Here is a 12,449-nt window from a genome sequence, read left to right as displayed (position 1 = left end):
AAAAACTGAAAAAAGTTTGAAAGCAGCTACTTTATTCGTCTAAGGAATACTACTATATCCTAATATCCTATCAATAAATAATGGGAATGCTAATGCTTAAGTTGCTGCTTAAAGTAGGAATAACCAATTTGGTAGCCAGAATGGAGCAAAATACGCTTACTTTGTCTAGTGATATAACCACTACATTTTTTTCTAACTATAAATCTGACTAGACTAGCCCTAAGAATTTGAATTACAACCAACTGGAGAATTTAAGAAACAAATTATCATCTGAGTATTAGTGATGATTGCTATCCTTTATTCAACTTTTGTCCTGAGCCCATTTTATTTCTATCCTTACTGAATTACCAGCATTAATTCTATACATCTACTCTCAAACATTAATTTTAAAGTAGTGGGAAAGATTATTAAATATCAATGTTCTTACTATTTAGATGGTTGGAACATCTAAATGGAAAACGCTTTTTCAGTGGCTTTTAGAAAATGTGTGCATATCAAAAACATTCGTGCATATATACATACATCTATTCATATATTCATATTCAATCTGTGATAATTCATTGACCTAAAAATTTATGCTTTGGGCACTTTAGAAAGTTAAAAAACTAGCACTCACATGAAATTAATAATAATTGCACATTCACTTACTATTACTTCCTCAGCTTGACGAACCAGATCAGCTGTTTTTGCCTCTAATTCTGCATTCAAACGCCTAAAAGCAAAAAATAATTTCATATTTGGGATATACTGAAGATTCTAACAAAAATAAAAGTAATTAAGTTTCAATAACTACACTTTAGCTAATCAAGAATGCCAAAACATACACATGACATTTTTACTCTAAAATTACCATTACTATTAGAACACTTACCTCCAAATCTTCATGATTCCTCATCTTTTGTGGTAGAAATTCAAACAGTAACTCTTGGCCTCTCTCTGGCCCTCATTCAGGTGTAATGACTTATTTGGGTAGAATAAATTGGGTGGGTTCAATTCAGTTCCACTATTCATCTTCTTGGGATCAACTCCAAATGGGGGCAGGAGTGGGACAGGATGAGGGAGAAGCCTGCTTTGGTCTGGGGGTATTGCTGCAACTGGGGAGGTAAATCTGGAGCTTAATGAGCAGGCCTAATGTGGCTCATATCTCAGTTACACACTTCAATATCAGCTTCAGAAACAAAGGTGCTTGTTTTGACGTCTACCTGCCACTCCTTTTTTTCCCCCAATCAATTTGGAATCTGGCAAAGAATAGGAGTACTATTTGGCCCAATTTAGAATGGAAGAATGGCAATATCACTGAAGGAAACTGTTTTTAAAGATAAAATTGCTCATAATCCTACCATCATCCAATTGTTTCTATTTTTCATATTTCCTTCCAATTTTCACCTATATACACAATTTCATACTATGTTTTCCCATAAAAATATAGAATATGTTTAGCTCTACATAATTTTTATAATTCATGCCTTAAATGGCTACACAATATTGTAATGAGTTGCACTTAACATAATGTACTGAACTGTTCCTACTGTTAAAGTCCTTTTTTCACTTTTAAAGGTTAACACTATAATAAACATCTTCAAAAGCATAAAATTTTTAAATTTTATTCATAGCTCACATTTCTAGACTATCTAGGCTCTTTTAAAATTATATGAAGGGAGTATGTTGAGCAATTTTTAAAATATCTTGTTGTTTCAGTTAGATATGTGATTCAGAAGTAACAAAAATCACTGACAATCCCCACTCCCAGAAAAAAAAGGTAGTATTATATCTCTTCTTAAAACAGTCTAGTATTTTAAGAAATATCTGTATATCTTAGGATGAATTAATCAAAAGAAAAATATCTAATAAAGATGTGAAGTTGCAGTTAAGATGCCATTACTTGATTTTTCATATTTCCTTAACAAGAATCATGAGAACTTAAATAGAAGCTTCTGGTCAATATAGCATTCTGAGATGACTCAGAACACTATCCTGCTCCAAACCGATGGACATGTTGGATAAAATGTAATGAAGGAAATATTGCTAAGCTCCAGCTCAGGCAAGGGAAATACCCTGGCACTAAAAATAAAGCAGCAACTCAAAGTGAGAGCAGTAAACAGGAACAGAAGCCAAAACAGTCTAACAGCTAAAAACTGATGCATGTGTGGGAGTCATGAAGGGCTACACCTGCGAAACACAGACTACAAAAACACTACCCCTAACCTTAGGTGAACGGAAATGAAACTGAGCCATGGGTGGAAAAGATTCTCTTGTGAGTAAACACAGCAAATTCATCTAACCCAAATGGTAGAGGGACCCTATGCCAAATTTTAGTACAGAAAGCTGCTCCAAAACCAGTGAAAACTCTGATAAGCTAGGAAAAGTAAATGTGCAATCAACCCACAAGGATATTTACTTATCTAGAATATACGGAACTCTCTCAGAAAGCAAACCCTACTAAAAATGACTTCACAAAGATAATAAATTGCATAAAGAAAGGAGTTGCCAAGAAAGAGAATCAGTAGACACAACAAAATTTATACCGTAAGAACAGGATTATCTAAATCTAAAATCTATTTTTAAGAGATTTTTAAACCAGCATTTTTCATTTGCCCACTCCCCCAAAAGCAGGAATAGAAACCATTAGGCAAGAACAAGTATTTATTACAAAAGAACACTGAATTTAGAAAAGAACCAAATAGAAATTACATAAATGAAAAACACAGTCATTGCATTTAAAAACTCACTCAGTGGCTACACTGAACAATACCATGAACTGAAAAGGAAACGAATGAGAAGACAGATTTGAGAAAATTCACCTAAAAGGAGATCGAGAAACAAAAAGATAAAAATATAAAAGAGAGGTTAACATGCATTGAAGAGAGACTATAGGACAAAGACAGATGTGTAGTTACCTAATAGAAGTTGCAGAAGGAAATTCCAGAGGAGGTAATGTCAATATTTGAATACTGAGAATTTTCTTAAATTGAGGAAAGACATGAATCTCAAGTAGAATTAAGAAAACAGGGGCGCCTGGCTGGCTCAGTTGGTAGAGCATGTGACTCTTGATCTCGGGGTTGTGGGTTTGAAACCCCACACTGGGTGTAGAGATTACTTAAAAATTAAATCTTAAAAAAAAGAGAGAAAGAAAGAAAACAAGCCCACACTGTATACATTATAGTGAAACTGCAGAACTTCAAAGACAAAAATGATCTTTAAGTTACCAAAGCAATTATTTTAAAAGAACCAAGAAAAATAGTCTACCAGCATTATGTTCTAAAAAGCTAAAATGGCTTTTCAACATCTCTAAATTCCAATGGACAATGAAGTGTTATCTTTAATGGACTGAGGAGGAAGAAAACAGACCATTTAGAATTCCATGTGCAGCTAAACTGTCATTGAAGAATAAATGTCATGTAATAAAATTTTCAGAAAAGATGAGACTCAGAAGTAATGAAGGGTCTACACTTCAGGAAGGAGGAACCTGAACCTAGGAAAAAATCATGATGAGGAAAAAAATTAGAAAATGTGATGATAAATCTAACTTAGTACAGAATATAAAAATAACATTAATGATAACCTGGAGAGTAGGAGGATTCAAAACAAAGAGGAAGTAAAGTATTATCTAACTTAACAGACAGGAAAACCAAGTTAAAGCATTTTAAGGTCTTTCCAAACCAGAAAAAGAAAAATAAAGACAACAAAAATTCCTTCAACAGAAGACAGAAAACAACAAAGAAAAGGGATAGTAAAAAAAAAAAGAAAATACAAAAAATAAGATGGTTCATACAACTTTAAGTTAATAATCCAATAATATAAATAAATTCACTTATCAGAAGGCAGAAATGATAACACAGGACATAAAAAGAATACTGTTAAAGCTAAATGACATAAAAAGCTTGGAAATAAAGGAATAAAAAATGGCACTGAATAATAATGAAAGGAGAATTCATCTAGAAGATTTAAGTAAATCAAACAATATAGCATCCAAGCAAAAATGGACACAATTATAAGGAGAATTTTTTAAACTATAGTTACAGTTTATTTAATATACCTCTAACAGAAATCAACAGAGCTAGCAGGGGAAAAAAATGGTGAGGATACTCATGTTATGGACAGCCAAATTAATTAGCTTGAGCTAAGAGATTCATCAACAAATAGTAAATATCCTTCCTATCAAGAATACGTGAACATTTACAAAAATTGAATATGTACTGCTCACAAGTTTCAATATATTTTTAAAAATCAGTAGTATATAATTCTCTGACCATAGTGCAATTAAAAATAAATTTAAAATAACAAAAATAAAATAAGCAAATACCCTATATGCTTGGGAATTAAAAAACTCCTAAATAACCACTATGAAAATCATAAAATATTTAAAACTAAATAACCACAAAAGAAATACGTATCAAAACAGTTCCTGAAATACAAATAAGCTGTAGTTGGAGAGAAATTTACAGAAATTAAATGTATTTATTAAAAAATAAGAAAAATCTGAAAAACAAAATAAACAAAAAGTAAACTAATTTAGAACTAAAAAGTAAAAAAAAAAAAAAAAAAAAAATCCACCACAATTAGAAGAGCTAGAATAAAGACCAATGAAATTTTAAAAAACTACACAGATTAGCAACAAAATCAAAATCTAGTTCTCTGAACAGACCAATAAAATAGATAAACCTCCCAGAAAGACTGATAAAAAGACAAAATAATACTGGAAATCTTCGAAAAGATGTATAAGGTTACACACAAGACTTAAAACGTGTGTGTAGAGAACAAACTGGGGAGGGGGTGGGGGTTGGGTGAAACAGGTGATGGCGATGAAAGAGTGCAATTGTTGTGATGAGCACCAGGTGATGTATGGAATTGCTGAATCACTATATTGTATACCTGAAACAAATTTAACACTGTATGCTAACTATACTGGTATTTTATTAAATTAACTATTATTAAAATACAAAAATAAGCATATTAGAGCATATTTATGCTATTACCTTTTTTTTTTAGATTTTATTTATTTATTTGAGACAGAGAGAGAGAGACAGAGATAGCGAGAGAGAGCACGAGTGGGGAGGAGAAGGAGAAGCAGGCTTCCCGCTGAGCAGGGAGCCCCACGCGGGGCTTGATCCCAGGGTCCTGGGATCATGATCTAGGCTGAAGGCAGCGGCTTAACCGACTGAGCCACCCAGGCGCCCCAATGCTATCAACTTTTAAAACATACATGAAGTGGACACTTTTCTAGAAAACTACCAAATAATCAAAATTTATTCTGGAAGCACTAGTACATCTAAATAAATGAATAATCATTAACGAAACTGAATTGATAGGCAAAAAAAATCCATAAAAAAAATACATCACACTCAATTTCACAATTTTAACCAAAGGGTAGATGATCCCTGATTACAAAAAGCTTCCAAGAACAGAAAAAAACAAAAAGGAAAACTATTCAATTATTTCATGTGGCTAATACTGATATCAAAATCAGAAGGAAAAGAACTAGAAAGAAGTATAAGGCCAATCTCACTTTTGTTCAAAGATGCAAAAAACCTACATAAATCTATAGCAATCAAGTTCAACAGTCTTTAAAGGAAAATAAAAAATCTGCTTGGTAGTTCAATATGTTAAAACATTAAATGTGCATGTGTGTGTGTGTGTGAGGGAGAGGGCATTTAATCACCTAAATTAATTTGGGAAAAAAAGTTTTGATAAGATTTAACATTCATTCAAAATAGGAATTAAAGGAAACAATGTCCTTAAACCTGATAAAAGAATCTAGCAAAACTCTATATCAAACTTCAAACACAGTGATAAATTAAGTGGGCTCCTTAAAATCATAACCAAGATAAGGATGCACACCATCACTTTTTCTATTCCATACTGCAATGGAGGTCCTAACTAAATTGAGAAAAAAAAAGATGCATGAGAAACTGTGAAGAGACAACACTATCATAATTTGCATATGATGTAACTGTCATTATAAAAAATGCAAGGTGGGGCGCCTGGCTGGCTCAGTCAGTGGAGCATGCAATTCTTGGGGCACCTGGGTGGCTCAGCTGGTTGAGTGTCTGACTCCTGATCTCAGCTCAAGTCTTGATCTCAGGGCGTGAGTTTAAGCCCTGCATGGGCTCCACGCTGGGCATGGAGCCTATTTAAGAAAAAAAAAAAAGCCATTCATTACAGCCACAAAAACTACAAGACAGATTATATACATGATAGCTTAATGTAGTAATATAAAATATTAAAGGACACCAAAAAAAACACACCCACCCCTGTGTAAATGGAAATGTATCATATTCATGAAAGGAAAGATTCAACAGCATAAAGATGCCAGTGCTCTGCAAATTAATCTATAAATCCAATGTAATTGGCATTTGTGGGGAGGGGTGGGGCTTGTCCTACCAGCTATCAAGACCATTAAAACAGAGGTCACATAATCTTATTTTTTAGCTTTCTGGTTTTATAACATAGGCATGAAACGTGGAAAACCTACTGACTTGAGCCATTAGCATATTCTGTAGTCTGTCCTCTCAGATAGTGATTATTTCCTCCAAATATTCGACAGAAGCTGATTATAGAAGATTGTGGCTTGGGATCCCCAGGAAGTGCTGTGTTCTGCTGATTGAAGACATCCCATATATGATTAATACCAAGAACATGTGGCATAATACTCTGTTATTAACTCATATTCTTACCTACAAGAACGGCCAGACATTTTACTCTTCTGCATGGCACAGAAGTAATCTACAACTTCAGGCTGAGCCTGGGAGCTACTCTGTTCATATATGCCTAGATTTGCACACTGGAGTAAAGATAACAGAACAAGTAACAACTGGCCATCTTTATCACAAAATGATTTCTGCTGAAATAGAATAGCTCCTGTAGATGTCTTTAAGAAGATTTTAAGCAGGGCCATAACAACATACCAGAGCCAGGTGCAAAATATACCCTTAAGTAAATGAATTAACCTAACCAATGCAGGTATTTGGTGATATCTGGTATATGGTAATGAAAATAACCATTTGGGGTTGAGCACAGCTAATTCAGACCTGTGCAAGGACAAGCGATCAGTTGCTGAAGTACACTCTTGAACTGGATTAACAGACCCATTTCATTAAATAGAGGAGAATGATTACCTTCCTACATGCTATGGCAAATTAACAAGTGCCTAGTTCATCAAAAGATAGTACAGTTCCATTTTAACTTTAAATATGCTTTAATTTTATAAAATAAGATAAAAACAGAGAGGGAGGCAAACCATAAGAGACTCTTAAATATAGAGAAGAACCAGGTTTGCTGGAGGGGACCGGCTGGGGGGGGGGGATGGGCATTAAGGAGGGCACTTGTTGGGATGAGCACTGTGCGTTGTATGTAAGTGATGAATCACTAAATTCTATTTCTGAAAGCAATACTACACTATATGTTAACTAACTTGAATTAAAAAAAGAATAAACTAGTCAGAAAATAAAAATAAACAAATAAATATGCTTTAAGTACAGACCATATGGTAACTCTATGTTTAACAATTTGAATCAGTGCTATGTTTCCCAAATTTTAATTTAAATTAAGTAAATTATAAAGAAAATGAGTTGTTAAAATATAATTTTGTAAGGATATATGCAATGACAAAAGACTTGGCCTCTGACTTTAAAGAATTTACAGACCAGTGGAGTAAACAGACAAAAAGTACACTAACAAATGAATGTGGAACCATTATGCTAACTGCAAAGAATAATGAGTAAAAAAGAGTAACTGGGAAGCTTAACGTAATTGAGGAAGACCACTCTTAGCATTACAGGTGGAAGGCATGTGTATGATTGCCCTCAAGGGAAAAGCTTGAGAACCTTAAAGGCCAATGAGGCTGGAGACTGGTAGGCAAAAAAGAGAAGGCACCAGCTCAAACAAGACACAGGAGCCAGATCTAACAGACTTTCTAAAGTGCAACGGGGAACCACTGCAGAGTTTCAGGCAAAGTACTGACTTGATCAAATTAAATGATTACTCTGGCTTCTGTGTGAAAACTGGGGATGACGAGTGAAATGGTCCAAGAATGAAAGCACGTGTTGTCAGAATAGGTGTAATTACACTGAGAGCAGATAAGTAAAGGAAATCCTCCTCCTAACTCCACCAAATGTAGATGAGAACGGGAATTCCAACTGCACTGAGAGGAAACACGCTTTCAATTTAGAAACCAAGCCTATGAGAAATTTACATAATCAAACTTCAAGAGCTCCAAATTAAGTGGATTTTCTTAAACTAGAAACTGAACTATTGGCAATTCCTACTATCCAAATCACCTCTAGCAGTATCATTTTGCTGACGAACATGTTTACTTGGGATAAATTTTCACCCCTTTCAAACACATAAGTTAGCGGAGAAAAGATGAGGACTAGCGAACAGGATGTTGAAAAGAGAATGGTGAACAATGAGTGATCCCAAAGATCCAGTCAATCACCAGGAAAGTACTTGCAAGCAACCTCGTTTGGGTAAAAGAAAGAAGGAAAACCTGAACAGCCTCATTTCTTACTTATATTCTTCCTCCCTGGCAAGGAGGTCCGGTCGAGACGCAGCAGGTTGCTGAACTCGCGCCGGGACCGGAGTGCCTGAAACGTTCCGTCTCTGTAAAAGAGAAAGAGACTTTCAGACCCGAAGTTAAATGAGGTTTCGCGTTCTCTGGCCGGCTGAGAAGCTAGTCGCCACCCTGGAGTCCGTTTGAACTGACCCGGGGACCAACACTTCGCCCCGCCATCTTTCGCGACCGCGACGCTGTTACCGAGGCAACGAACGCATCTTCCCGCGAGAGTTACCGCATCCCGTACAGCATAGCGCCCTGAGCGCAGACTCCGTGCACTCCTGGGCTCTCCGCGGACAGCGGCCTGAGGCTGGGGTGGGGCTTGAGGGCTGAGGAGGGGGCGGACCGCAGCTCTAAGTGTGGGCCGAAAGGGCGACCCCCGCTCTGAACTGCCCCAGTAGCCAGAGGAGCCAACCTAGTGCGTTGATTTATAAATTCTTAAGTTGGGGTTGGAAAGGTTTCAACCAAGGAAGGCAGGTCCGTTTCTAAAACTCAGTAAGAAGCAAGCTAGTAAAGCCCCTACTCCTGTGCTTTTCCAAACTTACTGGCCACTTCGACCTCCACCTGTTTTTTTTAAAAAAATGAACTCTTCGTTGGAATTCTAAGTTCTAATTTCTCACCTTTATTTATAGCATGATTAAAGGCTCGGTCTCTCAAATCAGTCAGCCTAAGTTCAGGTCCTGGCTCTGCCACTTACTAGTTGTATGGTCTGGGTAAATCACGCTGTATCTTGGCTACTTCACCTATAAAATGGGAGTAAGAATAGTGCCCATCTCATAGAGTTACTATGAGAAGTGAATTCGTGATTAGGATTGTGGCTGAAACAGTAAGTAGTTAAATTTGCCAACTCTTCTGGAATAAAATTAAGAGTTCAGAAATAAACCTTCACATTTAGGGTGTTAGCCTTAAAAAAAAACAAAAAACTGCCAGTTATTTTACCAGCAAAAATGGGTTTATTTGGGAATAGCAGAGAATTGCAATCTGGAACAAGCAAGCTGCAGCAGAACTATAGGCAAGCCCACAGAACAAAGGCGAGAACTGCTCTTATACAGGAAATGGGGATGTTGGGAAAGCTGTTACAAACAACAGTCCATTGAAATAAACTGGGAGTTTGAAGTATACTGGCTTTCCATTGGCTGAGCTGTGACAGTCTCTTATTGGCTGAGTTGTGACTGTCTCTTACTGGCTGGGCTGTTGCCAGGGTATGAGGAACACCCTTCTTCCTCCTACCGGGATAATAAAGTGTATCCATGTGCAAGTCTGTCTCTTCCTGTTGGATTTGTTAATTGTCAAGTGGTAGAGATTGAGAGCGCCCCCTACTGGGCTCCTGACTCCATTCTAAGCAAAGTTTCCTTTTATAATTTTCACAAGGGTCAACGTTTGGCAAGGGTGCCAAGACCATTCAGAGAGGGAAAGAATAGTCTTTTCAACAAGTGGTACTGGGATGAGTGGATATGCACATGCAAAAGAATGAAATTGGACCCTTACTTCACACTGGGTATAACAATTAACTCAAACTGAATCAAAGACCTAATCTTAAGAGATAAAACTATAAAGCTCTTCAAAGAAACCATAGGTGAAAATCTTCATCGCCTTGAATTAAGAATGATCTCTTAGATATAACACAAAAAACAAGCCACAAAAGAAAAATCAATAAACTGAACATCATCAAATCAAAAACATTTTGTTTCAAAGAATACCATAAATAAAATGAAAGATGAACAATAACAAGAGTTGAGGGAAATGTGGAGAAATTCAAATCCTCATACACTGTTGGTGGGAATATAAAATTGTGCAACCACTGCGGAAAATGGCCTGGCAGTTGCACTTAGAGTTACCATATGATCTAGCAACCTACTTCTAGGTATATACCCAAGAAAAATGAAATATATACCTTCACAGAAAGTAGTACACAAATATTTATATAGCAGCATTATTCAGAATATATAAGGTAATCCAAAAAGTAACCCACATGATCATAAACTGATTAATGGGCAAATAAAAGTGGTATAATCATACAATGGAATATTATTCAGCACCAAAAAGGAGTAAAGTACTGATACATACTACAATATGGATGAATCTTGAAAACATGAAATGTGAAAGAAGCAATTCACAAAAGACCAAGTATTATATGATTCCATTCCAATATGACCACATATTATATGAAATGTCCAGAATAGGAAAATACATACAGACAAAAAGTAGATTACTGGTTGCCTAGTTTGAGAGATGATGGCAGATTGGCTAAGGGATTGCAAGGTTTTTTGTGGGGGTAATGTAAATGTACTAAAATTGATTGTGATGATGGTTGCAAACCTTGTTGACTATATTAAAAGCCAATGAATAGTAAACTTTATATGGGTGAATGGTAGGTATGTGAAATACATCAATCAAGTTGTTAAAACATTAAAAAAATAAATTATTAAAATGAAAAGTTCAAGTGACAAAAAAATGTACACCATACTAATGCTAATCAAAAGAGCTGGAGTAGCTATATAAATTTCAAGCAAAGCTGACTTCAGAACAAGGAAAATTATCAGCAACAAAGAAAAGCATTACATAATGATAAAGAGGTTAACACTCTGCAGAGACACAACAATCCTTAATATGTATGCACCAAACAATTTAGTGTTAAAATATATGAGGCAAAACCTAAAAGGACTGCAAAGAGATAAAGATAAATCCACTAATATATTTGGAGATTATGATAACCCCTTTCAATAATTGATAGTTTCAACAGGCAGAAAATCAGTAAGGATATAATTGTCCTGAATAGCACTATCAATCTTCTTGATTTAATTGACATTTAGAGAATATTCCAACAACAACAGAATACACATTCTTCTCAATGTCACATAAAACATTCACCAAAATAGACCACATTCTGGGCCATAAAATGCATATTAATAAATTTAATAGAATTTATATTAGTTTCCTAGAGCTGCTGTAATAAAGTATCACAAACTGGGCGGCTTAACACAGGAGAGATTTATTGTCTCACAGTTCTAGAGGATAGAAGTCCAAAAAGGTGTTGGCAGGGCCGTGTTCTTTTTGAAACCTGTGGGGGAGAATCCTTCCTTGCCTCTCCCTAGCTTCTGGTGGTTGCTGTCACTCTTTGGCATTCTTTGGGTTGCAGGTGCATCACTTTAATCTCTGCCTCTGTTATCACACAGTGTTCTCCCCAAGTGTCTCTGTCTTCACATTTCTTCTCATAAAGACTGTCATCATATTGGCCAAGCACACTGTCTCATGTCAATCTCAGCCTACCAATAGTGATGCTATTGGCTAGGAATGCCTGGGGGTACTCACCCCAGGCTTGTGGCAAGCCCCCACAGACACGGGAAGTGTGGTTTAGGACTTCAACATATCTTTTGAGGGGACACAAGTCAATCTATAACAGGATCATACCAACTATGTTCTCAGCCCACAATAGAATTAAACTAGAAATCAATAACAGAAAAGTTGCTGGAAAATCTCAAGATATTTAGAGATAAAACACACACTTCTAAATAATACATGAGTGAAAGAAGCCTCAAGAGAAACTTAAAAAAACATTTTGAACTAAATGAAAATATCTTATCAAAATTTGTTGGATACAGCAAAAATAGTGCTTAGAATACTCAGCATTAAGTGCATATATTAGAGAAGAAGAAAAACCTAAAATTGACAATGTAAGGTTCCACCTTAGGCAATGAAAGAAAGAAGAGCAATTTAAGCTTAAAGAGAGAAAAAAAGAAATAAAAATTAGAAGAGAAATCAATGGAATTGAAAACAGGAAAACAATAGACAAAATCACAGAAACCAAAAATCTGGTTTTTTGGAAAGATTAATAAAATCAATGAACTTCTAGCCATGCTAACCAAACAAAAAGAAAGGAGACATAAAATGACCTATT

General features: G+C 35.6%; 1 protein-coding gene across 4 annotated transcripts in view; it reads right to left on the bottom strand.

The window, feature by feature from the left end:
• The window catches only part of TEX9 (testis expressed 9), a 61,149-nt gene extending 52,356 nt beyond the window's left edge, over positions 1–8,793 (bottom strand). For 3 of the 4 annotated variants that reach the window (XM_032417389.1, XM_032417388.1, XM_032417386.1), the window contains exons 1-3: positions 8,702–8,793; positions 8,507–8,598; positions 649–712 (exon numbers count right to left, since the gene is read on the bottom strand). In XM_032417389.1, the coding sequence (XP_032273280.1) occupies positions 649–712; positions 8,507–8,598; positions 8,702–8,728 (183 nt within the window). In that variant the 5' untranslated portion in view covers positions 8,729–8,793. Of the gene's footprint in view, positions 1–648; positions 713–871; positions 1,288–8,506; positions 8,599–8,701 lie in introns of those variants that run through there. The other variant, XM_032417390.1, reaches the window with a different exon arrangement.
• Between the last annotated feature and the right edge of the window lie 3,656 nt (positions 8,794–12,449).

The sequence above is a fragment of the Phoca vitulina genome, unplaced genomic scaffold (assembly GCF_004348235.1).
Source record: "Phoca vitulina isolate PV1807 unplaced genomic scaffold, GSC_HSeal_1.0 scaffold20, whole genome shotgun sequence".
Taxonomy (NCBI): Eukaryota; Metazoa; Chordata; class Mammalia; order Carnivora; family Phocidae; genus Phoca; species Phoca vitulina.
The sequence above is the reverse complement of the archived record's forward strand: the minus strand, read 5'-3'. Positions and strand labels throughout refer to the sequence as shown.